This window comes from Bos indicus x Bos taurus, chromosome 1, assembly GCF_003369695.1.
Source record: "Bos indicus x Bos taurus breed Angus x Brahman F1 hybrid chromosome 1, Bos_hybrid_MaternalHap_v2.0, whole genome shotgun sequence".
NCBI lineage: Eukaryota > Metazoa > Chordata > Mammalia > Artiodactyla > Bovidae > Bos > Bos indicus x Bos taurus.
The window spans coordinates 69,630,587-69,649,375 of record NC_040076.1 but is presented as its reverse complement, the minus strand read 5'-3'; the positions used below and the strand labels follow the sequence as shown (position 1 = coordinate 69,649,375).

At 34.6% G+C, this 18,789-nt stretch overlaps 1 protein-coding gene across 2 annotated transcripts in view; it reads left to right on the top strand.

Moving 5' to 3' along the window:
* Positions 1–14,299, top strand: part of SNX4 (sorting nexin 4) — a 52,976-nt gene extending 38,677 nt beyond the window's left edge. For both annotated transcript variants that reach the window (XM_027536609.1, XM_027536618.1), the window contains exons 9-14: positions 3,483–3,548; positions 6,745–6,834; positions 8,353–8,452; positions 10,158–10,303; positions 11,376–11,490; positions 13,144–14,299. In XM_027536609.1, the coding sequence (XP_027392410.1) occupies positions 3,483–3,548; positions 6,745–6,834; positions 8,353–8,452; positions 10,158–10,303; positions 11,376–11,490; positions 13,144–13,191 (565 nt within the window). In that variant the 3' untranslated portion in view covers positions 13,192–14,299. The remainder of the gene's footprint in view (positions 1–3,482; positions 3,549–6,744; positions 6,835–8,352; positions 8,453–10,157; positions 10,304–11,375; positions 11,491–13,143) is intronic.
* The last annotated feature ends 4,490 nt before the right edge of the window (positions 14,300–18,789 follow it).

Genomic DNA, 18,789 nt, shown 5'->3' with positions numbered 1-18,789 from the left:
TTAATTGTTATTTATTTAATTTCTGTGCTGGGCTGGGTCTTCCTTGTGAGGTATGTGCTTTCTAGTTGTGGCGCGCAGGCTTAGTTGCCCTGCAGCATGTGGGATCTTAGTTCCCTGACCAGGGATCCAACCCACCTTCTGTACGTTGAAAGGCAGATTCTTAACCACTGGACCACCAGGGAAGTCCCAAAAGCTTATTTTTTAAATCCTGTCCAAAAGTAGTAGTTTTCAGACTTTTCCTGCAAGCTCTTAATTCCCTAACCAGGGATCGAACCTATGCTCTCTGTAGTGGCGGAGTCTTAGCCACTGGACTGCCAGGGAGTTTTAAGTCTTCGAAATTTTTATTGTAAAGCCTTTTTTTAAATAAAAAATAGTAAAGGAGTCTAATATATTGAGCAGATAAAAGATAAACTCCTCTTAAGCAGTGAGCAATGTCTTTTATTTTCTTGGCAGGATACCCAAGGAGATTTCTTTTAAGTCACTGTCATATTGAATTGGTGGTTTTCTTTTTTTTCTTCCTTTGTTTTATTTTATAATTTCTAAGGCTTTTGCAAGATTGGTTTCTCAGTCTTGGAGTAATATTAGTGTAAATTAGAATATTTACTTGTGTATGTAACTTGCATATATTGGTAATTTTTGAGACTTTTCTTTTGTGAATTTTTGTTTGTTTATTATTTTAGTTGTGAAATTTTAGTAGTTATTATCCATATCTCCTTGTAAGAAGACTGTCCTTGCTAATGTTCTGTCCTTTTGATTGAAGTAGTCAAAAATAATTCATTTAACATATTTGAATAGATAAGATATTCATATAATACAAAATTCAATAGGAACAAAAGCTTGTATAGTGAAAAGTCTCTTTGCTCCTCCTGCCTGCCAACCACCCAGGTTTCCTCCTCTGAGGCAACTACTAGCAGTTTCTAAGTTACTTGTGTATCCTTCCAGTAAAATGTATTGTAGCATTGTCAATGTATAAAGTGAAAGTGAGGTTGCTCAGTTGTGTCAGACTCTTTGCGACCCTGCGGACTGTAGCCTACCAGGCTCCTCCGTCCATGGGATTCTCCAGGCAAGAGTACTGGAGTAGGGTGCCATTTCCTTCTCCAGGGGATCTTCCCAACCCAGGGATTGAACCTGGGTCTCCAGCATTGGAGGCAGACACTTAAACCTCTGAGCCACCAGGGAAGCCCGTCAATGTATATTAACACACAAACGAATGCATTCTACTCCCTCCCTCCCCCCACCTTTTTTAAACATGTAAATGTTCACTTCTTTTATTTTGCTCTTTTTAACTTAAAAACTGCTATCCTAAATATATTGTTATCAGCAAATAACTGTATTGGGCTTTATTGAGCTGAAGCATCATAATTTATTTAACCAGTTTCTTCTTGATAATTATTTCTAATCTGCTGTTGCATTCAATGCTTTAATTAATGTTCATGTTCATGTCATTTCACACATGATTGAGTATATATGTAGGACACGGTGAAGGTGAAGATCGCTCAGTCGTGTCCAACTCTTTGCGACCCCATGGACTGTAGCCTACCAGGCTCCTCTATCCATGTGATTTTCCAGGCAATAGTACTGAAGTGGATTGCCATTTCCTTCTCCAGGGAACTTCCTGACCCAGGGATCGAACCTGGGTCTTCCACATTGTAGACAGACACTTAACCGTCTGAGCCACCAGGGAAGTCCATATATGTAGGATAAAATTCTACAAATGTTGTTACTGCATCTAAGGATAATTGAGTTGGTAGATATTGCCAGATTTCCCTGTATGGAAGATATTCAGCTCCCATCATCAAAATGTTAATGTCTGTTTCCTCAGATCCTCACCCAAACAATTTTTAGTGAACTTTCGTCTTTATCAGCCTGATGGTGAAAAATGCCTTCTCACTGTAGTTATAATTTATATTACTCTAATTATGGATGAAGTTAAACTTTTTTCCTGATGATTAATAGCCTCTATTTTATTTTTTTAATCTTATAAACTGTCTGTATGTATCTTTGGCCATTTTTTCCTACTGGGCTGGTAGTCTGGTTTCTTAATTGATTTGCAGGAGTTGTTTATCTTTTAGGAATATTAGACGTTTGTGAAATGGATTGCAACTTTTCCCCCACTTTGTCATATGTCTCTTGACTTATGTGGCTTTTAATATACAAAAATATTCAATCTATTAAATTCAGTTGACATGCAAGTGATTAGTTTTTGAATAATAAAGCATATATTTTAATTTATTCTATATTTTTGTGGTTCTGGAAATTTTTGATTCATCTGAAATTTATTTGAATATTAGTGTTCAGACGTAGCACAGCCAAAAAAAAAAAAGAGTCATTTTGTAAACAGCCAGCACTAAAAAAAGATTAACTGTTGCTATTACTATTTTGAGAATACACATGAGTAAAAATTATCAGAAGCAGATATGTTTATTTATGTTTGTTTTCCTTCCTTGACAATTTTAAAAACCATGTGAGGGTTTTCCCTTCTAGTATTATAAGCATATAATCTTGATATTTCAAGAACAGTTTATAAAGAGCACAGATTAACAGAATCATAGTGTTTTAATTTTTCTTTTTATGATATTTTGCAGTTGAAGGTGTTTATTATACATTCTTTACATAGCAGAAAAATTGGAAACAATCTTGAATGGTTCAGAAAATGGTTAAAAAAATTAAGAGTTGCCACTGAAACAATGCTGGGAACAAATTATTTTAATAATGTGGGGAAATACTGTTAACAAGAAAAAACATGGTACAAAGGTGCATATACTACATGATCTCCGCCATATTACAATAAGTAAAAATAACTGGAAGAAAATATATCAAATTATGTCATCTCTTAGTATTTAAGATTATAGATCTATTCCCCCCTTTATTATAATGTATACATCTTCCATAAAAAGGAATTTTTATTTCAGGAATTTCCCTGAAATGGTAACAAAATGATCTGTAGTTCCGGTAGACTTTGTTGTGCAACTTTAGTACAAGTTACTGAAGTTTTATGGTACACCCAGTATTTCTGTACAATTGTCTTTTTCTGTTACCTGTTAAGATAGTGATATGTAATCATGTGTGGTTATCACAGTCAGTCATGTAGAGTTTAAAAATATACGTGCCTCAGCTCTATCCTAGAAATTCTGATTAAGTCATTCAAGAGCAAGACAAGCATTCTCCACGGTTGATTTACATAGGCTCTGTAGCTGAGAAAGCTGTTTATAAGCAGAAACTGTTTTGTATGATACTAACTTTGTACTTAACAGCAGATATGAACTTTTGAATTAGCATTTTTAAAGCCTTCATTTGCATTTAGTTGTTAAACTTCAGGGGAAAGGAGCATATTTGAGTCACAGAAAATAAATCATCAAGAAAAAAATAAAATAGATATCATACTGTTTAAAAGCTAACTAGGAAAAAAATGTAAAAGATTCTGTTTAATAATATTTCGTATATAATTCATGATGGTTTTGGTTTTATCTCTTTCTTCATAGTGAGTGGAGTGCCATAGAAAAAGAAATGGGTGATGGACTGCAGAGTGCTGGTCATCATATGGATGTGTAAGTACCCAGAGAATTTAAGGTAGAACTGGAGGTGACATTTAGTGTGAAAGTGTTAGTGATTCTTCTGTTTTTAAAAAGTTTGCTGGCATTTGTATTGTGCTCTCTGTATACAGATTTGACTTAAAGAAGTTAATCTCAGGAATGCAAGATTAACATTCAAAAATCTTTCAGTTCAGTTCACATATTGCCAGAACAGAGAAGAAAATCCAGATGTTCATTTCTGTGTATATCGAAAGCATTTTACCATCTATTCACAGTAAAAATTTTCATCAAACTAGGAATGTAAAGAATTTCCTCAATGTAAAACATACACCTAATACTGTACTTAATAGTGAAATATTAATGTTTTCTCCTAAAATCAGGAATAAGGCAAGACTGTTTGCTCCACCACTACTGGTAGAAGTGGTAGTAGAGGTCCTGGTCAGCGCAGTAAGGCAAGAAGATCAAATAAATGGCACATGTCTTAGAAAGGAAGAAGGAAAACTGTCCTATCTTTATTGGCAGTTAACAGGATTTTTCTGTAGAAAATAAAGAATCAGCCAAAAATACTATAGAACTAACAATTGAGTTTAATGAGAATGCATGATACATAATGCATATATAAAAAAACCATTTTTTCATACTAGTAAAATTAGAAAATAAAAGCTTGAAAATGCTGTTTATAATAGTGTGAAAGACCTCTACACTGAAAACTTTATATATAAACATTGCTAAGAGAAACTAAGTACCTAAATAAAAGGTGAGATTAAACCATGTTCATAGCTTGGAAGACTCAGTAGTGTTAATATGAGCATTCTTCCTAAATGACAGTCCCAATCAAACCTCGAGATTTTTAATAGAAATTGATAAGCTGATTCAAAAATGTATATAGAAATTCAAAGAACATGAAGTAGTCAGAACAATCTTGAAAAAAAGGACAAAGTTGAACATATTACCTGATTTCAAGACTTACTATAGAGCTACAGTTATCAGGAGATATTGAGATAGATCCATGGAATAGGATAGAATTCAGAAATAGATGCACATTTACATAGCTCATTTCAAGAAATGGTTCTGGAATAACTGGATATCTTCATGGGAAAAAACCTCCTGAACCTTGAGGACTTCCCTTTTGGCCCAGTAGTAGAGAATCCTCCTGACAGTGTAGGAGCCACAGGTTCAATTCCTGCTCCTGGAATAGCCCACATGCCATACGGCAGCTAAGCCCCTGTGCCACAACTATTGAGCCTGTGCTCTAGAGCCCAGGAGCCGCAACTTCTTAGCTGACGTACTGCAGCTCCCAAAATGTGCATTCCCTAGAGCCCAGCATATGCTCTGCAACAAGAGAGGCCACTGCAATGGGAAGCCCATGCACTGCCACTAGAGAGTAGCCCCTGCTCTCTGCAACTAGAGAAAAGCCCATGCAGCAACAAAGACCCAGCATAGAAAGGAAGATGGAAAACTGTCTTTATTTGCAGTTAACAGGATTTTTTCTGTATAAATTTTATTTTTTCTGTGGAAAATAAGTAATTTTTAAAAAAAGTGAATCATTAAAAAAAAAAGGAACCTTGAGCCATATCTCACATCGTACATAAAAGCTAATTCAGTTTGGATGACATACATCAATATAAAACCTTAAACTATAGCTTTTAGTAGGAAATAGAATATTTTAGCAGCCTTCGAGTAAGCAAAAGATTTTTTTTAAAGGACATGAAAGGAAAAAAAGTATTTTAAAAATGATAAATTGTTCTTCAAAATTAGAAATTTTGGGATCTCCCTGGTGGTCCAGCAGTAAAGATGCCATGCTTGCATTGCAGGGAGCATTGGTTTGAGCCCTCGGTAGGGAACTACTACCTAACATGCTGTGCCAAAAACCAAAAAAAATTTAAAAATTTAGCTTATCAAAAGATTTCCTTTGTAAGTGGAAGGAATGTAGGAGTACAGAGTCAGTTGGGGAAGATAAGTTCTGGAGATGAATGGTGGTAATGGTTGCACAACACCATGAAAGTACTTGAAGCCACTGAACTGTATACACCAATAAATTGTTAAAAAGGTGAATTTTACGTTACGTTTTACCACACACGAAAAAACACACCCCATTAAGATGGTGAAGAGGCAAGCCACAGACCGGGAGTAAACATTTCCAACCCAAATATATAAAGAGCTCCTACAACTGACCAATAAAAAGACAAAAATATTATTTTATTTAAATATCATTTTTCTTTGGATTATTTAAGCTGACCAGCTGCTTTTCAACTATTTTGTTGTCTTCATGCATTCTGTTGACAGGACAGTCTCAGTATTTGCAGGAATTTGGGATTATCCCTTCACTTGGTTTATGTAAACGTTAAATAAAATTAATTTTAGTACTAATACCTAAAACATCTTTACCACTTACCCCTTTCTCCACACTGTGTTTCCAATCTTCAACCAAGCAGCCACTTACCTTTTTTGTTTTCTTAACATTAACTTTTCCAGAATCGTAGATTTATGAACTACAGAGTTTTTCCTACTCTTAACAATGATTCTCAAGCCATTTTTCAGTCACATAGGACAAAGTCCACACTCTCACAAATGTAAATTTATATTTACAGAATATGTATTTTGCCTACTTTCATAAATACTATAAGCACATCCCTTTTCAGTGAGCAGTAACTTAGATTTTTTGTTTATTTTTTAATTCAGTAAACTTGTTTACTTAACTACATGAAGCAGGCTTGGAGGCATAAAGTATATTTTTATACTTTATGTAGTTGATTTGCAATACTATGTTAGTTTCAGGTATAGAGCAAAATGATTCAGTTATATATTTATTTCTTTCAAATTTTCCATTATAGGTTATTACAAGATACTAAATATAGTGCCCTGTGCTATACTGGGGCACTGTGCTATATTTAACAAAAGATACTACAGTGCTTATTAAGCTACCTTAAGAAGGACCATTTTTTTGTTTGTTTTTTTTATATCCAAGACCTTGCTAAACACATTTTGGTAAAATTCAGTAGAATTGTCATGGTAATTAAGGATTGCTCTTTGGGGGTGGGATAAATTAGGAGTGTGGGATTAACAGACACAAACTTATTCTCATTGTCTGTATTTTGGTCAGTCATTCATGGGTAGCAAGTGGTCAGTGGACCATGCTTTGAATAGCCCTTTAGAATATTAATATTTTGTGTCTTGATAAGAGTCACTATATACGTTATTTTTTAAACAGGTATGCATCTTCTATTGATGATATTTTGGAAGATGAAGAACATTATGCAGATCAGTTAAAGGAGTATCTTTTTTATGCAGAAGCATTGCGGTAAGTATAATACATGTTCCAGATGCAGTACTATGGCTGGTCAACACTCTCTTCATCTGTTACTCTAAAATAAAGAGAATAAGATGATTTTTAAATGAATCCCTTCCCCTAGATATTGAATGAGATCTCACTGTATTCCTATCTGTTGCAGAGTGCTAGACATAGGAATTTAAGACGACCCTGATCCCTGGTGGCTCAGATGGTAAAGAGTCTGCCTGCAATGCAGGAGACCTGGGTTTGATCTCTGGGTTGGAAAGATACCCTGTAGAAGGAAATGGCAACCTACCAGTATTCTTCCCTGGAGAATCCCATGGACAGAGGAGCCTGGAGGGCTACAGTCCATGGGGTCACAAAGAGTCGGACATGACTAAGCGACTAACACTTCCACTATATTTGAAACATTATATTGATAAAACCTTTTAGTCTCTGACTTCAAGTCTGTCTGTATGTTGTTGTTTCTGCTTTTTTCTTGGAGATTGGAAGCAGAGTACACATTGAGTGTGTGTTGTTATGATCTGTCATTAAATTGTGTATTACCTTTAAATTCTGTGATTTTCCATACCTGCATATTTTATCTCCTTAGTAAGGTTGTAAAATTTCTTAATGTTAGGACTTTGTCTTCTGTTTTTATGGTATCTCCTACAGGGCCAAGCAGAATTCTCTGGGAGATATTCCAGTTTAGAAAAATGAATCATTTTCCTGTCACTTTTAAAATCAGTATAAGAATTCTGTTAATAAAACAGAAGAGCAGTATTCCTTTGGCTGTTCAGTAGCTGGGATGAAAACATCACATTGTTAGCATTTTTCCTTCTAGAGCTTTGAGTAGTAGAGGTCACACCAAGCTTTTTCAAGTAACTTACCAAAGGAAGGTTGCTCAACACAATGGAACTCTTTGCAACTCTTAAAGATTATAGAAAAGATGAATGTATATTGATAAAGAAACGTGTCTTTGGTATATAGTTCAGAAATGCCTAGCTAAAGTCTAGAACAATATATACCATCTATTAATATGAATTGTGTCTGGATTGTAGAACTATGGAGAAGAAAGTGTTTTTAAAACTTATTTAGTACATTCCTGTATTAGAATCTTTTTTTTTTTAGTAAGCATGGATTACTTTTATGATAATAAAAACTAATAGACATTTCTAAGTAGAAAATTTTGAGATAATCTTTTTAAATAATAGTTGTTATGTGAGATTATAGCATTAATTCCAGTGCTGTACAAAAAAAGCTTTTTTAAAAAATGTATGTGATAACAGTATGTTTATTGAAAAAACTTTTGCAAGTATCTGGAAAACAACCTTTTTTGATTTAAAATATAAAGTATTTATGCTTAGGTTCTGCTAGATTAAATTTTTAATATTGGGGTACTACATTGTAAGCTTAAAATTTCTAGATATAAAAGTTCTGACCATAGTAAGATATGAATGCCTCCACTATACCCGCTGAGGAAAAATTTAACATGTTAATAATTAGAGAGGCCACAAAAATTAAATGGCAGCACTTTTTTTCTCCTAGGGCTGTGTGCAGGAAACATGAACTTATGCAGTATGACTTGGAGATGGCTGCTCAGGACCTAGCATCCAAGAAGCAGCAGTGTGAGGAACTGGCAACTGGGGTGAGCTGTTTTCTGTTTGGGTCTTTGGTATTATAATGACCCTTAAGTGAAATGGGCTGCAGGATGCCTGTAGCTTTTCAAGGGGAGTAATTTGTGGACAACTGTATAATTCTTTTGGTTGTGATCTTGACATAAAAAGATATAAGCCACTAGGGGCTTCCCTGATGGTCCAGTGGTTAAGACTACGTGCTTTCATTGCAGGGAGCACGAGTTCAATCCCTGGTCAGGGAACTAAGGTCCCACATGCTGCATGGTGGTGGCCAAAAATTAAATTAAAAAATTAAGTCTTAAAAAAAATGTAAGCCATTAAAACATATATAGTGTTATAAGAAATTTTGCCAAATTGCACTGTATAATAAGAACCATCTCTTTTCTGATTAAGTCTAAGTGAAAAAAAAATTATTCTTTGGGATTGAAATAATGACCTTTGCAAGATTTAATTTTATCACTTACATTATAGAAATTTTAGTTAACTTGCCCTGTTAGAATCATTGCCTCTCTCCTAACAGAGAGCTTTTTGTGTACTTTATTCTTGAATCCTTACAGTGAGTACTTGTGAACAAAATTTTGTATCTTACTGTATTAGACTTAGATCATTTTTATAATCAGCTTTCTACTGTCCAGCTGTTTCATTGGAATAAATAAGCTGTCGTGGTGAGGGCACACAATCTGGAAGTAATGAGGCCGTGACAGTGCCACTGCTTATAAGTCATCTCATAGTTAACAAGTCCTGTACTTTTAAAAGTGCTTGTGGGTTACCCACATAAAGATAGGTGGGGAAAGACCTTTCACCATGAAGCAGGTACGCACTGGCTTGATTTATTTTTAAAATCCAGGGGAAATTTCCAGTCCATTTTCAGGGAGCTTGGTCCTCTACTCCTGCATGTGCAGGGAAAAGCATTTTCTTCAGTAAACTCCAGAGAGTGAGGAGATGGTGAAGTTTGAGGCTTGGGTGTAGGCATTCTGTTTTATTAATAGATAACCAAGTTTTAGTGTGAGTTATGCAGATTTTAAATGGTTTTTTCAGTTTGGTTTATTTTCATTGTTGCCTGTTGAATTTTATCCATTTTTTATGATCACAGAGTAATTGAAAGAATATGACTCCTGACATAAATAACTTGCCTAGTATTTCACCTGGAAGTTTTCCATATGATGAAGAAGCTCAGTTAAAATTTTTCCTTTTTCGATTCTTCAGCATCTCTAGTATCATAAGCCTTAATAGTAGCCCCCTGGTTGTATGGTTTGTGGTCTTCTGTCTGAGTTAGGGGGAAATGGCTATTTCCTCTTTAAAAAAAAAATTGTGATAAAATATACAGAACATAGCATTTATTATTTTAACCATTTTTCAAGTTCAGTAGTAGTAAGTTCATTCATATGGTTGTGCAGCCAACCTGCAGAACTCTTCATCTTGCAAAATTGAAACTCTATACTTACTAAATATCAACTATTAATTTCCCTCTTTACCTAGCCCTTGGCAGTCACCATTCCACTTTCTGTCTCTGTAAGTTACACTACTCTGGATATTTCATGTAAGAAGACTTGTACTGTATTTGTCTTTTTGTGACTGGCTTATTTTACTTAGCACAGTGTCCTCAAGGTTCATCCATATTGGATCGTGTGTCAGAATTTTCTTCCTTTTTAAGACTGAAAAATATTCAGTGTACAGATGTTATTTATCCATTCATCTGTTTCTGTTTCATCTTAGACTGTGAGAACATTTTCTTTGAAGGGAATGACTACCAAGCTCTTCGGTCAAGAAACTCCAGAGCAGAGAGAAGCCAGAATAAAGATGCTAGAAGAACAAATAAAGGAAGGAGAACAACAACTTAAGTCTAAAAATCTGGAAGGCAGGTAAAAATGCTGGGGTGTTTAACATGGCTAGACTTATAGGCTCTGTGGCAGGTGGCTTATAACCATTCCTAGCTTCATCAGTGTCCCTGGATGTAGCCTCATCTTCTAAAATACAGTGATTGAATATTCCTAAGAAACTTGAGTAATCAAAAATCATGTTACATAGAAGCATTTGTGTTAGTGTTGGGGGAAAGAGGAAGAAGGAAGTGTTTAAACTTCATAATATTATTTTTTTGCACTTTACATGATTTCTATCCTTTGCATATTTCCTCTGCTCTTTTCTGTCAGTTAAAAGCCTGATCATTCTGCAATGCCCAGCTCTTGAACTGCTTCCTTTGTTAAGCCTTCTCACAGGCTGTCACAGCACTTGGTTCATACCCTTATCCCGTGGCAGTTTGTACAGTGTGACTGTCTCTGGCTATACGAACCCTTCAAAGTCAGTGATTGTGTCTTCTTCATCTTTGTGTCCCAGCACCTTGCATATGGCTTAGAATATAATTATTCCATAAATATTTTTAGAAATTCAGTTCTCAGAGATCTGCCATTACTTATGGGCCCATTTTTCATGTTGTTTTTGTCTGATAGTTGTTGAGTAAATCAAGGCAGACCAAGAGTTTCACTGATTTGGAGGTGGTTTTGTTAATTTTTGAAACTGCTGGTGTCAAGTAAGTCAAAGTAAACTCAAGAACAGAGTTAAAAAGACAAGTGGCTCTCAGAATTTTTAAAACTTTAGTTGTCATTTAAAGTAAATACATGATAAATGTAATACGTAATCCATCTTGTTGAAAAGACTGTGTGTTCTGCAGTGACTCCAGGCAGGTAAGTTCATGTGGCATCTGTTGGCTTATAAGTTGGTTCAAGGAGCCATTTACATCTTTTTTATAGGAATAATTTGAAGCTGGAATTTGTGGTAAAAGAGACTATTAAATTATAGAAGAGTGTATGACTGTCTGCTTTTTCTCTCACTTTATAGACAAAAACCCAACTCAGATGAGAAGTGTTTATTTGAATTAATATATAGTTTACTTAATTTAAATACGAATAATAATGATGACTATACCCTTTATTTCAGAGAGTTTGTCAGAAATGCTTGGGCTGATATTGAACGCTTCAAAGAACAAAAGAACCATGATTTAAAGGAGGCCCTCATAAGCTACGCAGTCATGCAGATCAGTATGTGCAAAAAGGTAGGTTTTGGTTTCAGTGAAGGTACCAGTATATTCAGAAGTGCTGGCAAATTTCTTTAAAATCAGTTTCTTATTTGGAACAAAGTATATATCATTTTCATTTTTAAAGTCCATTCTTTTCCAGAATGTTTCCCAGTTTCTCTACTTAATTTTGAAAGAAATGTCATAATCAGAATCTTAATTACCAAGTCTCCACTCATCTGAAGTTTCAAATTTGTATGCCCTATTTATTACTTGTATTTGAAAATATGTACTAAAAGCATTATATGGTTATGTGATATTCTTGAACAGGGCAGTAAAATACCATTCCTAATAGCGATACATACTTTCATTGGAAAATGGTCTAAACGTTAGGGCCTGGATAAAGTAGTAGCTAATGGAGTATTCATTGTTAGAAAAGACAAGATGGATCTCACATGCACTGTCCTAATAAGATGGATCTCACATGCACTGTCCTAATAAGATGTCCTAATAGGACGGCAGATGAGAAAACAAGCTACACACTAGTGCGTATAATGCAATCCTGTTTTTGTGGGGAAGAGGAAAGTGTGTATTTTTTAAATGATTGGATGTATACAAATGAGTTTGAAAAGATACACATGAAAGTGCGTATTAATAAACATGTCACTTACACCTATCATATAAGGTATGAACACTGAAGCTTATTCTGGTTAAAATAAGTGTTTTGGCAGTGATGGAAATTTTTCTAAAACGATGTTGTAAGAACAACATGTATAATCTTCCTTAACCTCATTTTCATAGCCCCAGTGCTGCCTGTGTTTACCAGTCAGTACTGGTGCCTTACCTTTCTCTAGTGCTTCTCACTTTATTGAGCGATTCAGCATGCTTTATCTCAGTAAATCATTTAGTAAGGCAATCTGGGACGTTTTAAAGGATTGTGCGGTTTTGTTTTTCTTTTGTGCTCCATCAGGGAGGAAAAAAAGCTAAAAAGATTGATTTTTTTCCTATTGTTCAAAGCCTCAGTAAATATTGATAAACTTTAATGTATAAGTATTAAAATATTCTTCATAAATTAGAAGTTATTAGAGAATATATATATATAAACAAGAGATATATATGTATATATCTTGTTTGTTGAAAACATACCTTCTACCACTTTATAGATTTTACTGTTACATTTTTTACAAACATGTGTTTTTGTTTAAGCCTATTAGGTATATAATAACGTGTTAGTTTTTGCTAAGTAGCCTGCTGTAACCATTGAGAGGGAGTTTATAACTTTTTATCAAAATATTGGTTATTAGGTTAATTAATAGTTCATTAAATTATATTTAATTGTTAGACTAATCAAGTTTTTCATTTCAGATATTGTAAAACTTGTTTTATAAGTAGAAATGATATGAGTATATGATAGGAGTAAATGAGTCTTTCAGAAAGAAGTAGGAATTCTGTCTCTTTTTTGAAGATAGGCTCATACAATGATTCTATTACTTTTTTCAGAAGTATTTCACTTTGACTTACATTAGCCATTGCCAGAAAAAGTATTCTGTTTGTTGGAGTTATTGATTATTCCGAAAGGTGAAATCTAACATACCAGTAAGCCAAGTACTTGGGCTTTCAAAATCCTTCCAAAATTACATTTTAAGGTTTTGGGGGCTTTTTTTTTTTTTTTCTGTTTGTTTGTTTTAAAAGGGAATTCAAGTTTGGACCAATGCTAAAGAATGCTTTAGCAAGATGTAATCCTGTGAAATGAATTTCTCTTCAATCAAAGTACCCCAAAACAGAAGCACAAGTAAATAAAAAGATTGTTACCCTGCATACACAAAAATATATAGTAAGTTGCGTTAAGTTCGACTTTCCTTAATTTGATTATATTAATAGTTATATTAATATAGCACAAAAGGATGTATTTTAATGAAGATTAAATATTATAATTTGAGGTTTTGGGGACTGGTGCTGATTGTAAAATGTTAATTAGATAAAATATACCAACAGATTGTTGCTTCTGAACCAGTGTCTGAGTATCAAGATGTTAGATCATTTCTAGAAGTTCATTTCAGTGCCCACTGTTTCATATTTGCTTATGTAGGGAGTCTTTCCCTAAGACTGAATTCTTATCTTTATGTGGTAAGGCCCACTAATCTATCAGAGAGGGTTAATTTTTCTTGCCTTACAGTTGAGCTGTTTGGTTTGACAAAGCTCAGCTGAAATTTAGTGTGAAATCTAAGAATTTCTCCTACGTTCATTAATGCCCATGAACATTAATACACTAGACAATGCCTTCAGTGTGTGTTTTACCAGAATTTTGATGTGGTCAAAAATTTTATACTGCCAACAAAGAAGACTCAACTTCTCAGTGGAATACATTGTTATAATCTAGGAATTGCTACATAGAAAGTTTTGAGTATGTTACATATATAAGCATTAAATTCTTAAATAATTCTTAACCTCAGTGATGAGCCTAAATTTACTCTGCTTGGCTCTCTATACATGACATTTCAGGGTACAAGATGTAGCATTTCAATGTATAAGATATATGTAGTGAACATATGTATTAGTATCTTCATTATTATCATCCTTTTTTATTGCTTGGCTGTAATTTTTATAAAGATAAATTATATTGCTTTTGTGTATGTGTTTTTGTGGTGTATGTTCAGAAGCCAAGCACCCTTGGAATTTGCTAGCTTTGCAGAACTCTACATGTGTACTCATTATTACTAATTATGTAAAAAAATTTTTTCAGTACTGTTCAACATTTGACTTTTTTACATGTTTGAAATGTTGCTGAATTTTTGTGCTGTTTGCCAGACTTATACAGTAAATAAATGAAGTACTGTGTTGATTTTCATATGATTTTTGTTATTTAACAAAGTGGTCTATATCTATTAGTATCTGATGCCCTGTGGAAAAATAATATATGCCATACTGTGTTTTGAAGAGTTTCAGTTCAGTTCAGTTCAGTTGCTCAGTCGTGTCCGACTCTTTGTGACTCCATGAATTGCAGCACGCCAGGCCTCCCTATCCATCACCAACTCCCAGAGTTCACTCAAACTCAAGTCCATCGAGTCAGTGATGCCATCCAGCCATCTCATCCTCTGTCGTCCCCTTCTCCTCCTGCCCCCAATCCCTCCCAGCATCAGAGTCTTTTCCAATGAGTCAACTCTTTAATTGTATACATTTGTCTTATGCCAAAATGTTGGATTTCTTAAAAATAAGATTATGAAATGATATATGATTTCTAAATTTTTACCTTTTTTAAAAAAAAGATAAAATTGTTAGAAGCAAAAGTCATCTTGGTAGGTACACTTTTCATCCCACTGAAGTGTATCCTCTCTTGGCTCACGAAATAAAATAGCTTTCCATTTGGCCTTTAAAATCAAAAGCCTTTTCTTCCAACCTAACCTTATGCTAAAAGAAAAAATGTATTAGAGGACTTGCCTGGTGGTACAATGGATAAGAATCTTGCCTGCCAGTGCAGGGGACACAGGTTCGATACTTGGTCTGGGAAGATTCCACATACCTTGGAGCATCTAATCCATGAGCCACAACTGCTGAGCCTGCACGCTCTAGAGCCTGTGAGCCACCACTAATGAGCTCCTGTGCTGCAGCTACTAAAGCCCATGCACTTAGAGCCCATGCTCCACAACAAGAGAAGCCACTGCAATGAGAAGCCTGCTCACTGCAACAGGAGCAATTCCAAGCAACACTGAAGGCCCAGCACAACCAAGAAAAAAAGCATTAGATTTTTTTTCTACTACCTGACCTAATTTGAGAAGGTCACTGATATCTATGTTTTGAGATAAATTAGCAAAAATATTTTATCATCTCTGAAATACACAAATATTCATTTGATTGTATGTATATTTAAGTAGGAATATCTTGATGGATTGAGTTTGAAAAAGTTTCACTTGATAGTACAATAATTCCTTTAAAAAGAACTCTTAAAGGTTTTATGTGAAAATCATTTTTGGTACTATTGTATGTGCGTGTGTGCTCACTCAGTCGTGTCTAATTCTTTGAGACCCCATGGGCTGTAGCCCACCAGGCTCTGTCTGTGGGATTTCCTTCTCCAGGGGGTCTTCCTGACCCAGGGATTGAACCCACATCTCCTGCACTGGCAGGCAGATTTCGTTACCACTGCGCCACCTGTGTGCATTTACCCTTTTCAGTATTTAAAAACTAGAACTCAAAAATGAATTATTTAAAGGGGAGATAGATCTCCAAAGATAAATATAAAAAGCTTGTATGAGCAATAACTAGAGAAGACTTATTACATAAATGTAAATACTTCATAACGGAGGAAAATTTAATCTTTACAGTGTACCAGTGATGCAGTTAGTGTAGTCAGAGCATTAAAATTAACTGAAGTCATACCTCACCTTCATTTATATCCAAAAACTTGATGAATGAGTCACTGGTAATTACAACATAGCATCCAAAACAGGAACTGAGAGTTCTTAAAATTCAAGCATCTTTAGAATAAACACATACCCAGCTCAGAATGGAATGAAAAGCCGAGGGTTATATAACAGGAATGCTAGCTAGGCTTTGTATATTCTTATAATCATTTTTTATATTTACATGCATACTCTCTTCATGGTAGAATTTACTGATTATCCTGGAAATATTTACCTAAAAAATTTTTAGAAAAATTTTTTTTTATGTAATAATCCAGAGAAATAAACTAACAAAAGGCCAAATCAGTAAAATTGTACTTCCTTCCTTACTTTTATAGCTTTAAAAGAGCATACTAGAGGGAAAAAAATGAGCCAATAAAATTCAAAGTAAGTAGAACAAAGAAATATTAAAAGCAAGAGCAAAAATCAGTGATATTGAAAACAGGTAATACAGTTAACAAAGCCAAAAGTTGGTCTTTGAGAGTATTAATAAAATTAAAGCTCTAGCAAAATGATGGAAAAACCTAAAAGACAGATTATCCCTATCAGGAATGAAATCAAGAACGTTATTTAGATCTTTCAGACGTTAAAAGGATAATAAGGAATGTTATGTACAAATGTAAACCAATAAATTAAAGTCATCAAATTTCTTGAAAAATACAGCTTACTAGAACTGACACAAGACAGAAAATGTGAATAGTTTTAATATTAAAGAAAATATCAGAAATTTTCATACAAAAGAACTCAAGGAATAAAAAGCTTTAATTCTACACAGATTTTCAGAAAATAGGGGTAAAGGGAATACTTCCCCAATTAAAAAAAAAAAAATGAGAACAAGTATTACCCCAATAGCGAAACTAGCCAAAGACATTTCAAGGAAAGAAAGTGGACATTCCAATATATATCATGAACATAGACACAAAAATTATTGAACTATTAGCTAGTTGAATCCAGCAATAAATAAAGAGCATAATACCTTATGACCAAGTAGTTTATCTCAGAATGCGGGGTCATTTTAAAATCAGAAGAGTCAATTACTATAATCTATCCTGTTAACAAAATAAAGGAATCCTTCATGATCACTTCAGTACATGCAGACAGACATTTGACAGGATTCAACTCTGATTCATGACTTAAAGCTCTGAAGAAACTAAGAATAGAAGAAACCTTAATTTGATAAAGTGCATCTGTGGAAAACCTACAGCTAACATCATATCTAATGTTGGGAAAGTTAAGTTCATCACTAGACACCTCCTCACTAGACAATACATGCCCCCATTTTCCCCTTTGTTCCCACCAATGCTGAAATTCTCTGGCTTTCTCCCTTCAACTGTCTCCTTCCCAGATTGTTCCCTGTGCTCACTTTTCTCTGAATATTGTTGAACCTTGAAGAAGATTGATGCCTCATTCGTAAAGCTTATAACAGGAAATTCATTCACGTATGTTCACCAGGTGGACACTCCACAAGTCCAAAAAGTCTGGGGAATCTGTTGATTCAGCAAATTTTATAAAATCATCCCCAGATGAAGGTGGAACTAGTTGATTCAGTAGCAGAAGTCCAAATGAATAAACCATCGTGTGATACAAGCAGCATCAGCAGAAGACGAGGAGAAATTCCTAAATACTCGGTTATTAAGGCCTTGATTGCAGAGCATAATAGCTAACATGCATGAAAATGCTACTCATACTACACCTAAAACTGAGGCACAGTGTGGCAGTGTGCTGACCCAAGGTCCCATATATAGTAACTGCTAGAGTCAGAGTTTAAATGAACCCAAATAACATGGCTCTAGAGCCTGTACTTTTCAAGGCTTTTCCCGTTTGGAGGAGCAGAGACTTGAAGGAGACCCTCTGGGACAGACCCATGAGGATGGCAGAGGGATAGAAAAGGTAACTTGCATCATACTCAGACTGTAAGGTATTTGAAAGGAAAATGTCATGGGTACTTCTGGAAGTGGGGACAGGGAGTGGAGACATGAGAGAGAAGCGGGATCTGGTGAAATACTAGACTAGTGCTCCAACTTACGTATTTGTGAATCACTTGCGGATCTAGTTAAAACACAGATTCTGATTGTATAGATTATAGAGTGGAGCCTGAGAGTCTGCATTTCTTAACAAGCTCCCAGATACTGGCAGTGCTACTGGTCACCCTTAAATGCATATATTTATATTATATTGGACATCACTAGCTATTAGGCCAATGACCTGGCCAAACAGATATATTTTGGTTCAGTTATTTAGAAAATATACAAAAATTTAGCAATTATACAAAAAAAAAAAGAAAATTAGATAATAGCAACTTTTTAGTACTATGTCAAGTTTGGAAGTTTATATCAAAAGCAAATTCTGTGTGAAGCTTTAATGATAAAGATGAGTAATGGATAATAATTACATAAAAACAAATTCTATAGTGATAAAAATAACATTTATGAGGCATTCATCAAATATTGTGGAAGACTTGCTATTAAATAGAGTGATTTACACTGTACTTTTGGTTTATCTTTGCACCTTCACCATTCCTCTAAAATGGCAGTAAGGGGAAAATTTTTTTTGAGTACCATTAAGGACAAAGGGAACAGAAGAGACAACAGTGCACAAGAAATGTTGACAAAATCACAAAAGTTTGGAAGAATAAAAAGATGGAGAAGTGTTAATTGACTAAGCAAAATGTTGACAACTGAAACTTAATAATACATGCTTATAGTGGGGGCTGCTAATGAGAAGCAAGCTAATTTGCACAGCAGAATGTAAGACTCAGGAATTAGAGGAAACCGAATGAATGGGTGTAGAGTTAAAGGTGGGGCAAGAGCAAGTAGACGCCCAGGACCTGACTCTTCTCCATATAATGAGGAGAGCACCATTGCACATTACTATGAAATTTCAGATGAATAGAAAATTCCAGGAAACAGTTAATATACAGAGAATTGCTATCATCATAGCA